Source organism: Culex quinquefasciatus, chromosome 3 (assembly GCF_015732765.1).
Source record: "Culex quinquefasciatus strain JHB chromosome 3, VPISU_Cqui_1.0_pri_paternal, whole genome shotgun sequence".
In the NCBI taxonomy this organism is placed as follows: domain Eukaryota; kingdom Metazoa; phylum Arthropoda; class Insecta; order Diptera; family Culicidae; genus Culex; species Culex quinquefasciatus.
In genome coordinates, this window is record NC_051863.1 from 70628383 (window position 1) to 70650355 (window position 21973).

At 37.5% G+C, this 21973-nt stretch overlaps 1 protein-coding gene across 7 annotated transcripts in view; it reads left to right on the top strand.

The window, feature by feature from the left end:
• The window catches only part of LOC6037602 (hemicentin-1), a 135269-nt gene that overhangs the window by 102691 nt on the left and 10605 nt on the right, over positions 1-21973 (top strand). For all 7 annotated transcript variants that reach the window (XM_038265695.1, XM_038265694.1, XM_038265696.1 and 4 more), the window contains one exon: positions 15612-16006. In XM_038265695.1, the coding sequence (XP_038121623.1) occupies positions 15612-15615 (4 nt within the window). In that variant the 3' untranslated portion in view covers positions 15616-16006. The remainder of the gene's footprint in view (positions 1-15611; positions 16007-21973) is intronic.

Here is a 21973-nt window from a genome sequence, read left to right on the forward strand (position 1 = left end):
GCCGCCAGCCCTAAATGGGATTACGAAATAAACGGGACTTTGCGGGGAAGTTCCGAAATCAAAGTGATTCCAAGCACTCCCACTGAGAGTCGGTGGAAAATTCACCGATTTCCGATTCGCCTAAACTGTGCCGTGATTCCCAACCGGAAATAACTCCAACTGCTTGTTGGCAGTTGGGTTTTCCCCGCGAGCTATTTGGAAAATATCGTATGGAATCCCAAATTCTCGTAATTTTCAAGCCATCGATAATATCATGCACATTGTTAGAAACTAACGTCATGCTTCGAAATCCGGACAAATAAACACATGCAAAATATATATTTTGTAACAATTTTTCATCATAATATTAAAATTTAAATTAAAATGACTTGTTGTGCTTTGAATCCCGGACACTGATAAAAACTGGTTCTAAATCGGAACAGTTTTGCTTCGACTTCCGGACACTCGATTTTGCTTGTGAATCGCAAAAATTTGGACTGAAATGTTAGTGAATGGCATTCGTTAGGTCTCAAATAAGCTGTTGACATCAAAACAGTCGATATTTTATATAAAAATTTGCTAGAATTCAAGTAAAGCAAAACCATAAATTTCTGCTCAGCCTTCCCGGTGCTTCGGACGCCTATGAAATATTTCAGAGAAATGTTTCACATTTTTAGTAAACATTTAATTTAATTTTATTTTATTGTTTTGGCATTAACTACAGCATTCAAACAAACTTTAAAGGAATGTTGATGTTAGAATTCATCTAGTAACACAGTTTTGACATTCATAATGCGAACTTATATCCAAATAATTGATAAAACAAAATGAGTTGTCCGAGTTTCGAAGCGTCCGAGAATTCGAATCATGACGTTATCATTCTGGAACCATTTCGGCATGGCTAGGCTGGAATTATGAAATAACCATTATCCGATAAAAGTAAAATCTGGGAATCATTTCTCATGCGAAGGCATCGCTACACCCAAAGCATTTCAGAACCCGGATTACATCGATTAACAATTTTTCAGCACATGCCCAATTAATGGGAACTAGAAGATACTCAGAATCACCTACCATTTTAACATTTAAAAAAATCGTAACTTCAGAGTTTAACTCAACAGTGACAAACCACTTTGACTTGTTTGGTCTCACAACAAATTTTAGGAAATATTTTCAAATTGCATGAAATTCCGGGGACCTTCTGGTTTATGATTTCCCATGAATTGAGCATGTGCAATTGGGTGACAATAAAACATATCGACTTTAGATATACCCTCTGACTCGATTCTTTAGGCAAAAATAAGTATCTGTGGCATTTTTTAGCAAAATCGGTTTAAATGATGCGTTTAACAAGTAACATTTTCAAATTAATCAATTACTAAATCATTAATGTAATTACCGATTAATTACTTTTAATAACTCTTATTACCGTTAAGGAGCGTCCGTGGCTGACTGGCTACGGTGTTCGCTTTGTAAGCGAATGGTTCTGAGTTCGATTCCCATCTGGTCCTAGCGAGAATGTTAAGAACAAAGAAATTTTAAATAATGACTATAAACGAAAAATCAAAGTCACTCTAGGTGGGGTTCGACCTTTGGATTTGTAAGCAAAAACGCTAACCACTCGGCCATGACGACTTGATGAGTTACAGAGAGCAAGTTGTGGTGCTTTGACCACGGCAAATTGTGTCCAGGACATTCGTGGATATACAATGTCCCATCCCAGAGGGTCCCGGAATACCAAACTTTTTTAAGCATGGGGACCATCTATAAACCACGTGGACACTTTTTTGGGAATCGAATTTTCTAATGTAATAATAACATTTATTGGAAACCTACTTAAAACAAATCACAAAAGCACGTATTTTAGAAAAAATACTCAAAGTTTCAGTGTTTTTCAACATGGGTATAAAATGATTGGGATTTTTTCATAAATTTTGAGTAAAGTATTTGAAAAATGATTTTTTTTAAATACTCAAAATTTTCACAAAACTACATATTTTCGAAAAAAAACACTCAAAATTTCAGTTTTATGCAAAATGGATACCAAACAATCGGGATTTTTTCATGCGTTTCGAAAGTTGTAACACAATGTTTTGAAAAAAAACTCAAATTATTTACAAAACTACGAATTATCGAAAAAAAATCTCAAAATTTCAGTATTTCACAATATTAGCATCAAATGATCGAGATATTTTAATAAATTTCGAAAGCCATAACAAATTTTGAAATACTTAAAATTTCACAAATCTAGGTATTTTCTAAAAAATACTAAAAAGTTTAAAGCTGCAAAATTTATTATGTTCGAAATGCTTGAAAAAATTATGATCATTTGTTACCCATCAGAAATTTTGAGCGTTTTTTTTTATAGAAAATACGAAATATTGTGAAAATTTTCAGTATTTTCAAAAAAGGTTGTTATTACATTCGAAATGTATAAAAAAGTCCGATCATTTGATACCCATATTGTGAAAAACTGAAATTTTGACTATTTATTCAAAAGGTTTTTTTTTAATTTTTCCTTCTCTTGCCAAATCCATTGTTAGAATATCCAATTACATCAAAATGAATTATAGTGTAAACCATAGTTGAAAGTAACTCCAAAACTCTATTAGGTTATAAGAAATACGGAATTGTAAATTGATTATTTACTGACAAAATAAATTGAATTGAAATTGAATTGACTATTTATTCTAGAGCGTCCAATTTCCCGTCCCGGGAAAAAAATCCCGGGAATTCCCGGGATTTCCCTGAAAAAAATATTTCCCGTTTCCCGGGAATTCCCGACATACAAGCAGAAGTATACATTTTCCTACCTTTTTGGCACCAATGTTTTGAAATTATACAAAAAATAATAATTGGAGATTTGATTTTTTTTTAGTTCCATCTACTGTTCATTTTAACAAATCAGCTTGTCTGTAAATTTCATGTCAAGATTTAATTCAGATAATATTTATTTCTGATGCATTCACCACTAGGAATATTGTTTGCTTATGTGTTGGACAACAAAACTTACGCTGTTATGGAATGAATAGAAACTATTTTATTTTTGACAACCTTCTTAAAGTTTTTTTTTTTTTTTTTGTTATATCATTTGAAAATAAGATGTTTACATCTTCCGGTCAAGATCAACATTGAGATTTGCTTGACTTTTTTTACCTTGAACATGTTGGATGGAAACTGAACTGATATAATTAAATTTTTAAAAAAGGTTTGTGTAAGAAAAATTTGTTTCTAAGTATTCGAGAAATTACAGATTGAAGTTATAAATTTATGAAGCACGTGAGCTACCAAAGGCGTAAGAGGGTTATATATGAAAAAATATCGTTGAATTTCAACCACTTTTAAATGCTCAACATTATTTTAATCTAATTGATTTATTAGGCTGAATACCATATAACTAAAAGTAATATAATAAAACCATGAAAAACCATTAAAAAACAACTTCGTATCAAATTTTCAAGTTGAAAAATAGTGTTTCAGGTTAAAAAGCGCTAGAAATTAGATTTTTAAGGTAAATTCAATGATTATTTATTCACAAGTTGATTTTTTTGGTTTTTATTTTTTATTTTTACTTTATGGTCACTGAGACAAATTTAAAAGCAATTTTATGGTTGTGGAGCATAGATTTTCACTGTCCAAACACATTGATTTAAAACAAAAATACTAATAATTTTTTTTTTCATTTGGGACGATTTGAATGATTTCAAAATTAGAAAGTTTATATATTTTCTCAAAGTTTCATGATTTTTTACAAGCAGTCAAGCCATTAATTGATCCTCACACTCATTTTGACCATTAAAGTTGTTGTTCTATGGGTAATTCTCCGCCAACTCACACAGCAGTTGCCCCGACCCCTCTTCGATTTGCGTGATACTTTGTCCTATGGGGTAACTTTTGTCCCTGATCACGAATCCGAGGTCCGTTTTTTGATATCTCGTGACGGAGGGGCGGTACGACCCTTCCATTTTGAACATGCGAAAGAGGTGTTTTTCAACAATTTGCAGCCTGAAACGGTGATGAGATAGAAATTTGGTGTCAAAGGGACTTTTATGTAAAATTAGACGCTCGATTTGATGGCGTACTCAGAATTCCGAAAAACGTATTTTCATCGAAAAACACTAAAAAGTTTTAAAATTCTCCCATTTTCCGTTACTTGACTGTAAAATTTTGGAACATGTTATTTTATGGGAAATTTAATGTACTTTTCGAATCTACATTGACCCAGAAGGGTCATTTTTTTATTTAGAACAATTTTTTTCATTTTAAAATTTCATGTTTTTTCTAACTTTGCAGGGTTATTTTTTAGAGTGTAACAATGTTCTACAAAGTTGTAGAGCAGACAATTACAAAAATTTTGGTATGTAAACATAAGGGGTTTGCTTGTAAACATCACGAGTTATCGCGATTTTACGAAAAAAAGTTTTGAAAATGTTGGTCGTCGTTGATCATGGCCGTTCATAGTCACCCGCGACAGACACGGACGACGAAACGAAGAAAAACGCAAAAAGTAACTTTTTCAAAACTTTTTTTCGTAAAATCGCGATAACTCGTGATGTTTATAAGCAAACCCCTTATGTCTATAAATCAATTTTTTTGTAATTGTCTGCTCTACAACTTTGTAGAACATTGTTACACTCTAAAAAATAACCCTTAAAAGTTAGAAAAAACACGAAATTTTAAAATGAAAAATTTTGTTCTAAATGAAAAAATGACCCTTCTGGGTCAATGTAGATTCGAAAAGTACATTAAATTTCCCATAAAATAACATGTTCCAAAATTTTTTACAGTCGAGTAACGGAAAATGGGAGAATTTTAAAACTTTTTAGTGTTTTTTCGATGAAAAATATGTTTTTCGGAATTCTGAGTACGCCATCAAATCGGGCGTCTAATTTTACATAAAAGTCCCTTTGACACCAATTTTCTATCTCATCACCGTTTCAGGCTGCAAATTATTGAAAAACACCTCTTTTTCGCATGTTCAAAATGGAAGGGGTCGTACCGCCCCTCCGTCACGAGATATCAAAAAACGGACCTCGGATTCGTGATCAGGGACAAAAGTTACCCCATAGGACAAAGTATCACGCAAATCGAAGAGGGGTCGGGGCAACTTTTCCCGATTTCGTGTGAGTTGGTAGAGAATTACCCCTATACAATTTCGTTGCAGAAGATTAATAAGAAACAGGATTAGAATAATTTTCGTTAAATTTCAAATTTCCCGGGAATTCCCGGGATTTCCCGGGAAATTTGTTAAAAATTTCCCGTTTCCCAGGAATTTTGTAACCCCGGGAAATTGGACGCTCTAATTTATTCCAAAATACGCAGTTTTGTGAAAATTTCCAGTATTTTCAATAAAATTGTATGACATCCACCCTAATCAAAAGATAACAAAGGCATTTTTATTGCAAATAGATTTTTCAATTCAAAAACGAATTTATTGCAAACAGATTACATCTCCAGGACAAAAAGGATGGAACCATAGATCGATATGACAAAAGATCTTAAGTGAGAAAATCGAAGTTATCGTGCCATTTTGTCGTTTTTTGACGTTCCGAGAAAAACGCGTTCTAATGTTTGACCTTGAACATACAAAAACTAGAACAAGCAATGTAAACAATATCAAACAGACCATTCTGTGCATTGTCCCAAAGTTTGGTTGAATTTGGTTGCTGGAGTCCCGAGTTACAATTAAAAATGTTTACGGTACTCGGGCATGTACGTGTGTCAAGCGCGTTCTGACCTGAAATCCATGTGCCTTTTTTGGCACTTATATCAATTTTCAGGCACGATCAGATTGAAACTTCACTCATGTGAAGAGGAACAGCAATGCACGGAATTTTTTTCAGTTTTTATTGAATATCTCAGGATTGAAATCGGATTTTGAGGATCTGTGAAGGTGAACAGGTAAGGCATTAGCGCTGCTTGAATTTCTTGAAAAAAAATGCTGAGATGGTTAGGTCACAAATAGTATGGTTGATTAACCTATCTTCTGAAGCTAAGAGCATATCCTGCTAAAGTGTAATATTTTAAATCCCAAAAATGTGTTCCCGTCACACTCATTTAATCTTCATTTCCTCAGTGCATCGTGTTTACTTTCTTTGCTCCTCAAACAAGCTCCCAACCTCGTCTTTAATCCAGGAAATTACAGCTTTTCACCCCCACCGGAGTCATTAATAATTCAATCATGTTACCTCAGCCATTCCCTCATCCCCTCCACCATTCATTTTTCTTCTCTTTTTTTTGCACCAGACCCCTCCAGCGATGGATGAAATCCAATTTACGAATTATTCACAGAACAATGCAAAGTAATGAACCTCGTCGCCGGCGTGAATCGGAAAACCCAAGCCAGGACCGTCATGCAGAAAATGAAGCCAACGAGAGCGAACGGGAAAAAAATCGGCGGGCACCAATAATGAAATTACAATTTCATTCCTTCCTCGTTTCCGCTTTTCAGGCCGGAGGGACCGCAAAGCTGAAGCCGTCCAGAATCGACCTTTTGCTTGTTGTTTTTTTTTATTTTTCTCTTGAAATATTTGCCAGAAATTTTAAAAATAGACTTTGGGATTATAAGCTTCATCCATTTATTAATTAATTTTGTGAATTCATATTTATAAAACATAAAAAAAGCTTATAAACAAACCACTATGTTCCGAATGTCCAAAGAACTGATCATCTACAAAGATTCCCACACCCCTTCAATTATGACTGTGCCGGATTGAATCCCCGGAAAGACGCTGGGAGGGCGGAAAAACGTGTGAGGGTGTAAAGCCCTACCAAGAAAGTGAGGGATTTCATTAACCAAATTATGTTTCATATTCGAAGGATTCGATGCCACGCCAAATGCGCGCGGCTGCCTTTCGTTTCGTTCGTGTTAATTTTCAATTTTAATAAAAAGTTAAGCCCCAACAAAGTACCTCCTTCCCGATAACAGCGTATTTCAATTTTCATCATTCTTCATTTTGCGAGTGGGGTGTTGGATGGAGGAGCGGTGGGTGGAACGGAAATGGATTGAGCTTTTTCCAAGAAGTCGGTAATAGCTGCGCGAGCAGTGAAGCTGTGCTGTGGTTTCTGGGGTCTCTGTGGACTGTGGGTGGGATTTGGACGAGGTGGAGTTGAACGAACCGATCGACAGTTGGGAAAACTGTTAAGTAATGTAATTTACTAAATTTTGTTTGAATTGCGTTCAAAAAATCATTTGCCAAATTTACATATCGACTCAAAACTTGAAAACTAAACAAATGTTTAGTTTTAAGCTGTTTGGAGTTTCGATAAGTGGATAATTTACTACCAACTCACACGAAATCGGGAAAAGTTGCCCCGACCTTCTTCGATTTGCGTGAAACTTTGTCCAAAGTTTGTCCAAAGGGGTAACTTTTGTTCCTGATCACGAATCCGAGGTCCGTTTTTTAATATCTTGTGATGGAGGGGCGGTACGACCCCTTTCATTTTTGATAGAGCGTCCAATTTCCCGTCCCGGGAAAAAAATCCCGGGAGTTCCCGGGATTTCCCGTAAAAAAATATTTCCCGTTTTCCGGGAAATTTATAAATTTCCCGGGAATTCCCGAAATTCAAGCGGAAGTATACATTTTCTTAATATTTTTGGAACCATTTTTTTAAAATGCTCTAGAAAAAATGGAGAAACACAATTTAATATCAAAATTTATTTCTGATAATATTGGTTTCTGAAGCAACTGAAAATAGACCTAGCTTAATGAAAATAAACTTTTACAATTCAGGTAAGCTTTTTGAAGCATATTTGGATACAGAATAAAGGATACGAATAGTTTACGTTTTTGTTTACCATGATTAAATTAGATGAAAATTGAATTGGTTTCATTAAATATTTAAAATAGGTTTTTGCAAGAAGAATTACTTCAATTCGTTCAAAAAAATCAATTAAAAGTAAAAGAATTATGAAGCACTGATGCAACAATGGGTGTTAGAAGGTTAACTTTGTATTGTTTAAGAGGTGCCCGAAAAATGAAAATATGGTTGAATAACTTGCTCCAAATATTTGAAAACATTGAGTTGTTTGAAGTAAAACCAACACGAGAAGTTAGATTTTTAAGGAAGAACTTAACTTGGTTTAGAGAAGTTATTTGTTATGAAAAAAATAATTTGTGAATGATTTTATCCGTTTCAACTTAATGTGTCAAATCATACTTTCTCAAACTGGTCACAGAGGCAAGTTTTGAAGAAATTTAAGATTGCGTAAGTACGGATTCATTTTACTTACTGTCCAAACACTTTGAAGAAAAAATGCTTTTCAACAAAAATACAAGAGATCATTTTTTGATTTATTGTACGATTTGAGCTTAAACAATTAGAAAAATATACATTTTCTTGTGATTGTATGAATTTGTACATGCAGTCAAGCTATTAGATGATCTTTACACTAATTTTAACCATTAAAGTCGCTGTTCTATTCAATTTTGGTGCAAAATATGATTCAGAACTTAGATAAGAGCAATCTTCAATAATTTTAAAATTTCCCGGGAATTCCCGGGATTTCCCGGAAAATTGGTTGAAAATTTCCAGTTTTCCGGGAAATTGGTAACCCCGGGAAATTGGACGCTTTAATTTTTGAACATGCCAAAAAGGAGGAGTTTTTCAATAATTTGCAGCCTTAAACGGTGCACTATGGTACATTGGGTGGTCAAGTTTCAAAAAAGTGACCTTCTCCAAATATTTTTTGGTATTTTTTTCTCGAAAGTAAACATTCTAACTAAGAAAAATCCAAATTTTCAAAGCTCTAAGTTTGTTCATTACGGAGATACGCAAGCTGAAAGTCAAAAAATGGAATAAAAATCTAGCGTTTTTTGTAAAAAAGGCTGATTGTTTAATTTTAACATAGCTCGGCCATTTTAAATATTGTATTAGGACAATTATACATCGTTGGAAAGGTAATGAGATAAGCTTTGAAACTATTGATAGATAAAATGTTGTTTCCAAACCAAAAACTGAAGTTTTTATCGAACAACTGGAGCATTTTTTTGACAAAACTTATTTTTTGTGTTTGTTAATCGAGTACTTTTTTTGCTAACCGATGCTAAACATGAAACTAAGATCACTTTAAAGATTGGATCATAATCTAGCATTGCTGAAATTTCCAGCCTGCGATTTTTTGCGTTTTCGGAGATATGCCATTTTGAACACCTACCTACTTCGTGGGCATCGTCGCTTCAAAAATCAATACCTGGTTTCAAGAAGTTCGAAATGATTTTATTGGAATTTTTCTGTTACCTACATTTAAAATTGAGTGCCTTAGTCAAAATGAGGTATTCGTAGCGAATTTCTCAAGCGAAACTGGGGAATCTCAGTTTGATACCGCAAAAAGTATTCAGCAAAATATTGACTTAGCATGATGAATTTCTGCGATCAATCCATGAAACTGATCCACATTTAAGTTCTATGTTGGTTAGTACAAAACATCATAATCATATGAATCATATGAATTTTCATGAACAAGAACATTAGGATTAGTAAGAATATGGTTTGTATTTTATCGTTTTATTAATATATTACGGGCTTTTATCGGTAGTTTTCGGTGAAATTAAACTCACAAATTAGAAGAAAGTAATGAAACTGATAGGTGGATAGATGACTAGTGTCTTAGAAGAAGATGGAAAAGTACGGAAACTAAGTCAGCGAAAGGGCCATATGAGAAAGCGTACGTGTGTGATCAAGTCTTTTAACCTTCTAATTTGGCTGTGTACAAGTACTGAGTCGCAACCTCAGTAAGTGTACACAGACAAATCATCCCTGTGTGTCATCCAAATGACTCCAGGACGGTCAAAAGAAATGATCACACACCGCCTAGATACGCTTTCGGCACGTAATTTTGATTCTCTCGATACATGATTTACTGAGCAAAGAACATGTCGGCTAAGAAAAGTAAAAATTAAGAATAGTTCTATTTCGGTAACAACCGGGTAACGTAGTACGGCCTGTGTTATATGGAAGGGCGAAATAATAGTAGTTCCCAATACATAGAGAAACCCGAAACACTTGGTTGTAAATCATGTATCGAGAGAATCAAAATTACGTGCCGAAAGCGTATCTAGGCGGTGTGTGATCATTTCTTTTGACCGTCCTGGAGTCATTTGGATGACACACAGGATGATTTGTCTGTGTACACTTACTGAGGTTGCGACTCAGTACTTGTACACAGCCAAATTAGAAGGTTAAAAGACTTGATCACACACGTACGCTTTCTCATATGGCCCTTTCGCTGACTTAGTTTCCGTCCTTTTCCATCTTCTTCTTAGACACTAGTCATCTATCCACCTATCAGTTTCATTACTTTCTTCTAATTTGTGAGTTTAATTTCACCGAAAACTACCGATAAAAGCCCGTAATATCAACAATTTAAGGTGATTAAAACAAAGTTGGGTAAATAAACAATCAGTCCCAATACTGAGCTTTTATCGTTTTACTTCATAATTAATATTTTGAATGAAATCAATTTTCTGTTATTTGATTTAACAATTAAAATTTTCGAAATTTATGCCTGTAAGGGTGGGGGGGTCTCATGTTATATGGCATGGACTCACAAAAAGAAACACACAGCAGTAAATAATAAATATTTGACTTAAAATGAATTTATTACGCTTAACAAAATTTTGTTGGGGAGGAGGGGAGGAGGGGAGGGGGGGGGGTGAAAGACAGAGGAGGGAGGGGTTGTGTCCTTAAAGTGGGGATGTATTAGCTTATCCATAATTTAATAATATAAACTTGCAATACAATATATACGCAATTCTGTTGCACTTGCTAATGTATGAAAAGACTATTTATTATAAACAATCAACTATTGAAAAACATGAAAACTCATAAAAATCGACGTATATCATTTCAATACCATACAATTACCCAAATTTGTATGAAAAAAACATTTAAAAAGCAAAAAAATAATTTGGCCGCCTGTTTGTATGGAGATGGCCCATAGTGCGGTGATGAGATAGAAAATTGGTGTCAAAGGGACTTTTATGTAAAATTAGACGCCCGATTTGATGGCGTACTCAAAAATTCCGAAAAAACGTATTTTTCATCGAAAAAACACTAAAAAGTTTTAAAAACTCTGCCATTTTCCGTTACTCAACTGTAATTTTTTTTGGAACATGTCATTTAACGGGAAATTCAATGTACTTTTCGAATCAACATTGACCCAGAAGGGTATTTTATTCATTTAGAACATTTTTTTTCCATTTTAAAATTTCATGTTTTCTCTAGCTTTGAAATGGTTGTTTTTTAGAGTGTACAATGTTCTACAAAGTTTTAGCTTTTTCAAAACTGTGTTTCGTAAAATCGCGATAACTCGAGATGTTTATAAGCAAACCCCTTATGTTTATATATCAAATTTTTTTTAATTGTCTGCTCTACAACTTTTTTGAACATTGTTACACTCTAAAAAATAACCCTGCAAAATCAGATGAAAACACGAAATTTTAAAATGATTTTTTTTAATGATCCTTTTGAGTCAATGTAGATTCGAAAACTACATTAAATTTTCCATAAAATGACTTGTTCCAATATTTTTTGCAGTTGAGTAACGGAAAAAGGCAGAGTTTTAAAAACGTTTTTAGTGTTTTTTTAATGAAAAATTCGTTTTTTCGAAATTTTGAGTACGCCATCAAATCGGGCGTCTAATTTTACATAAAAGTCCCTTTGACACCAAATTTCTATCCCATCACCGTTTCAGGCTGCAAACTGTTGAAAAACACCTCCTTTTTCGCATGTTCAAAAATGAAAAGGGCCGTACCGCCCCTCCGACACGAGGTATCAAAAAAACGGACCTCGGATTTGTAATCAGGGACAAAAGTTACCCCTAAGGACAAAGTTTCACGTAAATCGAATAGGGGTTGGCGGAGAATTACCCTATTTTTCTTTTTTTTTTACCGATTGGCCATGAATACCTGAGGCGCTGGGTCTCGTGGCGCAGGGGTAGCGGCTTCGGCTGCCGATCCCGATGATGCTATGAGACGCGGGTTCGATTCCCGCCTTATCCACTGAGCTTCTATCAGATGGTGAAGTAAAACGTCGGTCCCGGTTTCTCCTGTCTCGTCAGAGGCGCTGGAGCAGAAATCCCACGTTAGAGGAAGGCCATGCCCCGGGGGGCCTAGTGCTAATAGTTTCGTTTCGTTTACCTGATAATAACATCAGGTATTTTAATAGGACTTGTTATTGAAATAACCTCCGTTTTCCCAGCTGCTAGGTATATCTATTTTAAAGTAACTTTTTTGCACCAAAAATCAATTTCTAAAAATCCGTATTTTTTTTATTTTCGATTTTTGTTTGTTCTAGAGATCGTATCGAGGTGCTCCGATTTGGATGAAACTTTTTGAGCGTTTGTTTGTCTATACATGAGATGAACTCATGCCAAATATGAGCCCTCTACGACAAAGTGAAGTGGGGTAAAATGGGCTTTGAAGTTTGAGGTAGAAAAAACATAAAAAAAACTCGTATTTCCTTAAAACTTCATCAATTCCAACACTCTTAGATGCATTCGAAAGGTCTTTTGAAGCACTTAAAATGTGCCGTAGACATCCAGGATTGGTTTGGATTGGTTTTATATAAAAAAAGATTTTAATTCATACTTTTATCAACCAAAAAAAAAAGATTCCAAAAAACCTTATCAGCCCCACTCTACGGTACTAGTCAATAAGAAATCTTCGCAGTATCCTCACTGATGAGTACCAGCAACTCACAAACTCGAACCGCTGCTGGCCTTGGAAAACCAGTGAAAGATTGAACCTCCATTTCGAATAATTTATGTTAAGTAATCTGTTTATCGGAACGATGGCGAAGGCAAAATAATCAAGATCTAGAGCAGCTGCCTTTATCCATCTAAATGTGTCCAGGAGAACGATGAAGAAGAAGAAAAAATAATCAAAATAAAATGTGAACACCATCAACCGGGGAAGGAAAAGATTCTAAAGGAAAAATCGAAGAAAATATCCATTTTCATATTCCATCACTTTTCATTATCGTCCCTTAGTTTTTTTTTTTTTGCCTTGGACCACGTTCCGTCCATCCACCCTGTGGTCTGGCCGAGAGGAGCAGCACACCCATCTGTCAGCTGCTGGGGGGCCAGGCCGGTATTGCAAAACCAGCCAAAGTACGATATTGATTTTGTATGTAACAGAGGAAGAAGGGAAACGTGACAGCAAGATATAGATAGAGAAAGAGAGAGACTGAGAGAAGAGCTTATATTTTATTCCGATGACAAGCGATCAAACCGAAATGGGGCAACGGGATCGGTGGTTGGTTGATTTATGAACTTTCTGGATTTGCTTGGATGGGTGTAAAATTTGATTAGGTTGTATTTTTTTTATGCTGTTCCAGCGAAGGTACCAGCTGAGTATGGGTTTATATTTTTGTTTTATGCATTTTTCTAATCAGTAAGCTTTGCTATTACATACTTGAAGTGAAACTTGTTTTTTTAAATATTTGTTCTATAACGAAAAGTTACCACAACAATCATTTACATATCTCAAGTGGTCGAATTCCCTGTTTTTAGTTGAAAGAAATAATGTTATCGCTCCCTCCGTGTACGCACGAGAGCATGCAGCTAGTGCTCAGTGCTCCATCGTTTTTCGATTTTTTTCGCCGTAATTGATTGTGGTTACCCGCGAGTTTGCTTCTCCAGCATGCCAAAGGCCGGCCGTGGCCGTGGCAGTTCGAGTGCGGCCTCGAAAAACCCGCGAAGTTCGTCTACCGGCCGTGTGCAAAAAGGTAAACAAACCAACGCCGTGTCGGCCGCCATCGCGCAGGGGAGCGTCAGCGCTGAAGGCATCGACAAAAAGTTACTACATCCTGGATATGTCCCAAGATCACCAGTGCGAACCCGTTCCGGTACTTCCGGTGCCACGACCAGTGGCACATCAACATCCGCCAACATCCCCATCAGGAACGAGTTCCAGATGCTGAGCGACGACGAAGAAAATAACAACTCTGACGGTAGCAGCACTACCGACGATGACGACGACGATGATGGTCGTGCACGGAAAAAAGTGCCGACGTCAAAAAGAACAACTCTCCAGCGGAACGTAGACCACCTCCAATTTTTGTTTTGGACACGTTAGCGGACGATGTTGACGAGTTGCTGGAAGGCCTCGGATATTGTCTGAAAATCGGTAAGTCGGCAGTGCAAGTGATCACACTGACCAAAAGAATTTCGACCTGGTGTTTGAAGAATTGAAGCGTAGCAACTTCAACTTCTACACATTCAACCCCGAGAAGCCCCCTGTTAAGGTCGTCTTACAGGGTTATCAAGACCGTCCGATCTCCGACCTGAAGGGTCACCTTTCGGACGCCGGAATAAAACCGCGGAGATTAAAGTGCTCTCGCGCAAGACAACGGTAACAGGTACACACACTGTACCTGTTGTACTTCGACCGCGGCACCGTCAAGATCCAAGACCTGCGGCGGACTAAAACGTTGGACGGTTTTTGGTAAACTGGCGGTTTTACACCAAGAACCCGACGGACGTAGCGCAATGCCACCGTTGCCAGAAATTCGGCCACGGCTCGCGGAACTGCAACCTCCGGCCCCGCTGCGTGAAGTGCGGTGAGTCACACCTCTCGGAGGCGTGCGCACTGCCACGAAAGACGGACTTGGGGGACAAGGCAGAACAAACCAAGCCGCGCGTAAAGTGCGCGAACTGTGACGGCAACCATACCGGCAATTACCGCGGATGCGTCGCGCGCAAGGTCTACCTCGAGGAGCAGGAAAAGAGAAAAAAGAAAGCGTCCCACCCTCCTCAGCGAAGTACGAGCGCAGCCGTTCCTGCAGCTGGACAGCGTACGGTTCCAGCGGAAAACTCAGCGTTCCCTCCTGGTTGGGGGCGTTCGTTCGCCAGCGTGGTCGCTGCCGGTAGCGGCAGTACGGCCCAGCAAGAAGTCACCGGGAAGATCTCTTCACCCTGCCGGAGTTCTTTGCTCTCGCGGGGGAGATGATGACGCGGTTTCGGAGCTGCCGGAACAAGGCAGAACAATTCCTGGCCCTTGGGGAACTGATGATCAAACACATCTACAAAGGATAAATTTTCTGTGATCTAGTATTAAGCTTTCTCTTCCTCTATCCCCTTTCCTTTGCAATTTCTGTAAGTTTTTTTTATAGTTTTTTCTTACTCTTGCTAGTGCCTTAGTTAAAGAAATAATTGTTCCTAGATGGATTATGATGCAACACACAGCTGTAAGGAACTCCAAAACTCTGTTATGCACTTCAAAATAACTCATTGTATCTTGATTATTCACCAATAAAACCGAATTGAAATTGAAAAATTGAAATAATGTTATTATTAGTTTCATGAGATCGTACAATGCCTAGGAAATTTCTTCGACTATTCTATGCAGTGATACATATATCCAATAACAGCAATCATGATAAGTTGGCCCTCAACCCTATAATGTATCCTTAAAGTTCACCCTTGTTCTCGGCGAGGAAAGTCAAGAATCGTCGAGTATCCTTGAGATCGAACCTTCTATCCCCTTTCGCCGCAATGCTCATACTTATACGAGGACACCCGCACGTCCATCAACCAACGCCAACCAACGCAACGCACGAGGACCCGAGAACCTCCATCATCACCAACACCAACCTTTAACCGCTCTGTCTTATCTCGTGCTCTATTTCAGATAAGGCCAAACATAGAGGAAAACAAATCACAAAGCCGCATCAGTTGACTGTTTTTATTTTCCTCATCGCCCTTCAACTCCCACTCCTACATCACCCGACACCAACAACAGCAACAGAATCCTTCTCCACCAGCATCAGCAGCAACATCAACAGCGTAGAACTACGAAAAGGCAGGACACCAAAGAGCACTTCCACCGGCAGCAACCCGTTCCATCAGCAGTAGTTGATACTTGCCGCGTCATACGAGCATCGTCATCGTCGTCGTCGGAACACCAACCCCAGAGAGGAGAAGGACCACGTGGACGAGCGACGGCAAACACACGGGGGACGACAACACGACATGCACACAACAACGTACTTTATGATGATAAAACTCCGAGATAATAACCTTGAGGTAAGGTGACGTTTCTTGTCGGGTCTTGCTTCAATGTTGCGTTTCCAGTGTGGAAAGGGGTGCGTCCGTGCTAAGCGGAATCGGTGCCGCTGGATAAGACATGGTCAGGGTGGGACGGAATGTGATAGAAACTGGGTGCGGTTCCATGTCAATTTGCAAAATGGTCCGATTAGGTATTGCTTACACACATCGATTTTTGTACTGGAACAATCATCGTGAGAAAAGATCATGCAGGAAATCGAGCAAAAGCGCGTGAACCAAAAACGTTTCACTACCAAAGATTGCAACGGTGAAGCGCAAGACACTACTCCGCTCTGAACACTTCCTTGGTGCGCAGTGGTAAGGAGATCTCATGCGCTCCTGTTCGAATTTTGATGTGTTCCTTAAGTGTTTTGTGAGCATGAATTCGTATGTAAGAGCGTAATCTTCTGACTTCCATTTGCAGAGCATTTTACAAATTTGTCAGAGGAACTAGCCGCTCTCGTTTGGGTGTAGTTTTATGTTTTGCGAAGCAGTTGAAGAATCAGTCAAATCTGCTGAATTCAGATAACAGAGAATTTGTTTACGAAGTAAGCCTATTTTTTAAATTTAAATTTGTATATTTTTTAACATTCCAACGCCCAAGGCTCCAAAAAAGTTGGAACGGTAACTTCAACTCAATGGTTCTCGGGCATAACTCAACCAATCAAGATTATTCTTCTTTCCAGTGATTTGTTATGATGTCTAGATGATTCTAGACCTTTGCAGAACTTAATTTGATCAAATCTGTAATTTTTGCGATCAAAAACAAGAATCGTCCCGATTGGTTGAGTTATGCCCGAGAACGGGCGTGTTGAAGTTACCGTTCCAACTTTTTTGGGAGGCTTGGGCGTCCGTGTAAGTTGGACATGCGTTGGGCGTTCCAGTGTTTATCTAGCTGATACATTTTGGGAGCCTTTCGTATGCCCAAAAAAGCAATTTTACATCATCAGTTTCATTTTATCATTTATCATTTTCGCTTCGCTTCGCTAGACCCGAACAGAAGTAAATAACACGGGAATACCAAATTGTGGTATTCCTTGAGCAAAAAACAGCGGCCAAAATTTACCCTTGGTTTCCCAGTAATAGATGGTAAAATACCATGAAATCATACCAAAATCACAAGTAATACCATAATTTGGTATTTTCATGCCGTTTTTTAGTGCAGCAGTTGCAGTTAGCGAAACAACGGAAATGATCCATATGCAATAGCCAAATCTACTCACCTGATGATTCCATGTTGTTCTCAGTGATATTCTTCGCCACATCGAACACTTTTAGACCAAAATGTGGTATCCTGACTTAGACAATTAACCACAATTTCAAGTCATTTCTTTAGGGGGTATAGATCAGCTCTCTAAGATTTCGGTCATTCGATTTTTTTGTATTTTTTAATCCGACTGAAACTTTTTTGTGCCTTCGGTATGCCCAAAGAAGCCATTATGCATCATTAGTTTGCCCATATAATTTTCCATACAAATTTGGCAGCTGTCCATACAAAAATGATGTATGAAAATTAAAAAAATCTGTATCTTTTGAAGAAATTTTTTGATCGATTTGGTGTCTTTGGCAAAGTTGCTGGTATAGATACGGAAAAAATGATACACGATAATTTTTTTTTTGGAGATTTTTTATTTAATTATGTTACTAAAACTTGATTTGCAAAAAAAACACTATTTTTATTTTTTTTAAATTTTCAGATATGTTTTAGAGGACATCAAATGCCAACTTTTCAGAAATTTCCAGGTTCTGCAAAAAATCTTTCACCGAGTTATAATTTTTTGAATCAATACTGATTTTTCAAAAAATCGAAATACTGGTAGCAATAAATTTTTAACTTCATGTTGCCATCCTCACTGAGGTAAGGCTATAATCCTGCTCTAAAATTGAACTTTTTATTTAAAGCTCGAAACCCCACCGTGATGTATACATATCGACTGAGAATCGAAAACTGAACAAATGTCTGTGTGTATGTGTGCATGTATGTGACCAATAATGTCACTCAGTTTTCTCAGCCCTGCCAGACCCGATTTTGACCAACCTAGTCGCATTCGACTTGGTTTAGGGTCCCATACGGTGCTATTGAATTGTTGAAGTTTCGATAAGTAGTTCAAAAGTTATGTATAAAAATATGTATTTTTGGAAGTTGAATAAATGGCAATAAACCTTTTCAACGTGTCTAAAACATTGATAATCTGGCAACCTTGTATCGAGTTATAACCACTTAAGTGATATTGATGTACTTTTTGGAAGCCGGATCACACTTAAATGTATGTAAACTATGTCCGGATCCACCATCCGACAAATCGTTGGTTTGCTTATCAAAAGACCTTTTTGTCAAGTCCAAAACATTGAAGATCTGGCAACCCTGCCACTTAAGTGATATTTATGCATTTTTTTATTCCGGATCTAAAAAATAGACGAAATTGGTGTACAGCTATTGATAATAATGAGTGAGGAAGGCTCCAACCACATAGGTGGATTAAGTTAGTTTTTCAATGTAAATCAAATTAACAATTATAAGTGAAACATTGAATGTCTGGCCCTTTTGAAATGTTAGTCTTGATTTAAAATTTTTAAGAATATTTTTTAAAAAGAAATCGGAAAATTTCACAAATGTTTCAAACATTAACATTGTGAATCGGACCATTAGTTGCTGAGATATCGACTTTAAAAAATGGTGGGTTGTTTGGGTGAGACTTGGAAAACATAAATTTTCATGTTTTTAAACCTTTGCATGGCAATAGCAACTAAGGGCCGTATCAACAAAGTTCAGAAAAGCAAAATATAGGGATTTTTTTTATTTTTTTAAATGAAAAACTGCGACTTTTTTCAAAAATTCACCTAAAAATTAATTTAACTTGAAAACGGTGCACTTTATGAAAATTTCATTGAAGTACTTTTTGATTGGAAATATTTCGAAAAATGAAGTTGAAAAATTTTTGCGACCAATATTTCGATTTTTTGAAAAAGCAGTATTGATTAAAAACTCGGTCAATGATTTTTTGCACAACCTGGAAATTTCTGAAAAGTTGGCATTTGATGTCCTCTAAAACATATCATAAAATGAAAAAATAAAATTCGAGCAAAAAACACGTTTTAGACGAGTTTTGAACACGCTGTATCTTTTTTTAGGGGCAAGCTAGCACCATACTCTTTTTTTTCTCTTAAAATTATTTTTATTAGGTCCTTTTCGGTACTGGGACCTGGTTAGGACCGAGTATAGCACCACTCTCTCTTCGGGATAGTTGCAGAGGACATTCCAGAGCATCCGAATATGAGTCCGGTTTTGATGTAGCATGAAACGTGGATTTGATAAATATCAAGATCCAAAAAAATGGTTTTCTCCATAGAGTGAACAATCGCTGAACCTCCCTCAGTTCACGCTCCATACAAAATAGATTTGTTTTGTATGGAAATTTTACAAAAGGGGAGGAGGGATTGTCTGCGATATCAAAAAAGTGTCCACGTGGTTCATGGATGGTCCCGTAAAGAGAATTCACTGTTTGAATAGATGCTTTTTGTGAAAAAATGCTTTTTCATCGAACATTAAGGCCAAAATTATGATTTTTATGCAGTGATACGAATAAGTTGAAAATTGAAGGAAGGAATGTAGGGGGGAATAGATCGAAAAAGGTTGAAAACGACTGTCATATCAGATGTTAAATTTAAAGTACATCGCAGGACGTAAATAATGTGTGTGGAAGCGCACACTGGACTCACAGTCCAAAGGTCACCGGTTCGAATCTCAAGATTCAGATTTCGCTAAATCGTCGCTTTTGTGCTATGTTGTGACACGTATGACCGAGCCAAGGATGACTTTTGAAAGTTTCCAATATGTTTAAATTCTAACCCTCGAATAGATGCCTTGAATTTATGTTCTAAAGATATCATAATTTAATCAAAGATCTGGTTGGTTGAGTTTTAGAGATTATTTCACATTTTTTTCTAATCATATTTGCAAACTTCAATGGAACGCAAACACAGCTGGTTGATGCGAAATTCGCAATACCGGCGCGGTACAGGTGTGGTATTCCAAGCTCGATGATTGTCGTGTTTTGCACCTTCAGCAGGAAAGGAGGGATTTGTTTGGATTGGCTGCTTCCCCATTAGAGGTCACACGTCGTTCTTCAACGAGACCGTATCTTTCCTCCCTGTCGGATAGAACGCAGCAATGACTTGGACTTGGTTTATGTCCACCTTTTCTAAGCTAGTATGTTGCTAATAGCTGGGATTAAATCTTCAGAGTATAGAAGGACTGCAATTTTGATGAAGGTAGACAAATAAGCAACTTCTTTAGATGAAGTACAATAACTCTTCAATAAGACAGTTAAGATTTGGAATATATAAAACCCATTTTTGATATTCCTTATCAAAAACCTGCCAGCAGCGCAAAGTGACTACTAAATCAAAACATTCTGCAGCGTTGAGTATACAAACAAGGTTTGGTGAAATATGTGTTTAGATTACAGCATTTCCAGACAAAGTGTCCCAAAAAACAGAACTACGAAGCCATCGCACCAGACCTGCCGACAAACCTTCTCGCAGCGAAATCCCTCGCACAACTCACAAGTCCGGACGTCACGTCACGCGACAAAACAAATCCCGACAAGGACGTTTCGCCTAACAAAGTGCATTCTTGAGAGCAAAGAAACGCGCCCCAGCAATGGCAATGTTCCATCATCGCAACCCGTGAAGAATCGCGTGATGCAAATTCCCACCCTCAACCCCTCGGCCTGGGGAGGGGGCAGGCTAAAACGAACGAGCATACATCTTCAGCTTAGTTTCGCTCGGCAAAAGCTCCACGTGGCAGTTCATCTCTGTCGACGATGGCCGCCATGCTTTTTCTCCCCCGGTGGCACATGACATGGTATTGTTTGGTGGTGTGGTGTGCTGGCCCAAAGTTCATTTTGTGTGGAAATTGTAATTTAATAATTGCAAGACATACTTTTTTAGTATCTGTCAGTACTGTTTTTTTATATCTTTTAAGCGGATTATTCCTTTTATTAAAGCACTGATTAACAACGTTGACATTGACAACCAGACCTAAGTCATTAGAAAATCAAAAACTCATTACGCCAAAAGACCACTAAGTCAACGGTTTCAAGCTGACAACTATCGTTATGAGGAATTCTGTGACCTTCAGTAGGATCTCACTGAATTGCATCCTCGGGTGAAGATTCACTAGTTCTATAAGCAATGAGAAGCATGCGATGTGATATTAATCCCACAGTTTCGTGAACCCCCACCCCTCGCTTGATGGGTGTGAGATTTTTCCTCGTCTGATGAGTGGTTTATAAGAATATTTTCAAATCAAATCAGAATAATCGCTCTACAGCATTGCCTCGGCGTTCTCGATTGCGAGATTCCTACTCGAAACAAGGTGTCCGAAGGCTTGATTGTTGAGGAAATTGCAAACCTCTTTTTACACCTTAGCTTCCATTCACCCCGGGATTCGAACTGATAACCTTTGGATTGTTAGTCCAACTGCCTACCAGCGACTCCACCGAGACAGGACCCAGGGAGACAACTCCTACACCTGGACTGAGCTAACGACCTAACCTCTTGGTTAGTCCGGGGCCAACATTCACTTCCCGTCTCGTCTCGAAAATTGCCACCGGGACCTTCTGGGATCGAACCCAGGCCGACTGGGTGAGAGGCAACCACGCTTGCCCCTACACCATGGATCCCGGCTTCATATAAGATTATTTCGAGTGTGCTAAATTGCCCATGATCGCATAAATGACTAATAAGAATTTCCATCGCTTTTGAGTTATTGATACAGTTTGGTTCAAAATCGTGTGCCCATTCAGAAAAGCCTACAACATCCAGAACTTTGTTCTAGAAATCAGGAGGAAATTCATTTCATTCGCGAAAACTTAACACGCAGCCTTATGTGTGGGACAAACTTCAAATGCGTTTTTCTCAGCTTGCTGTTTTTGCATATGG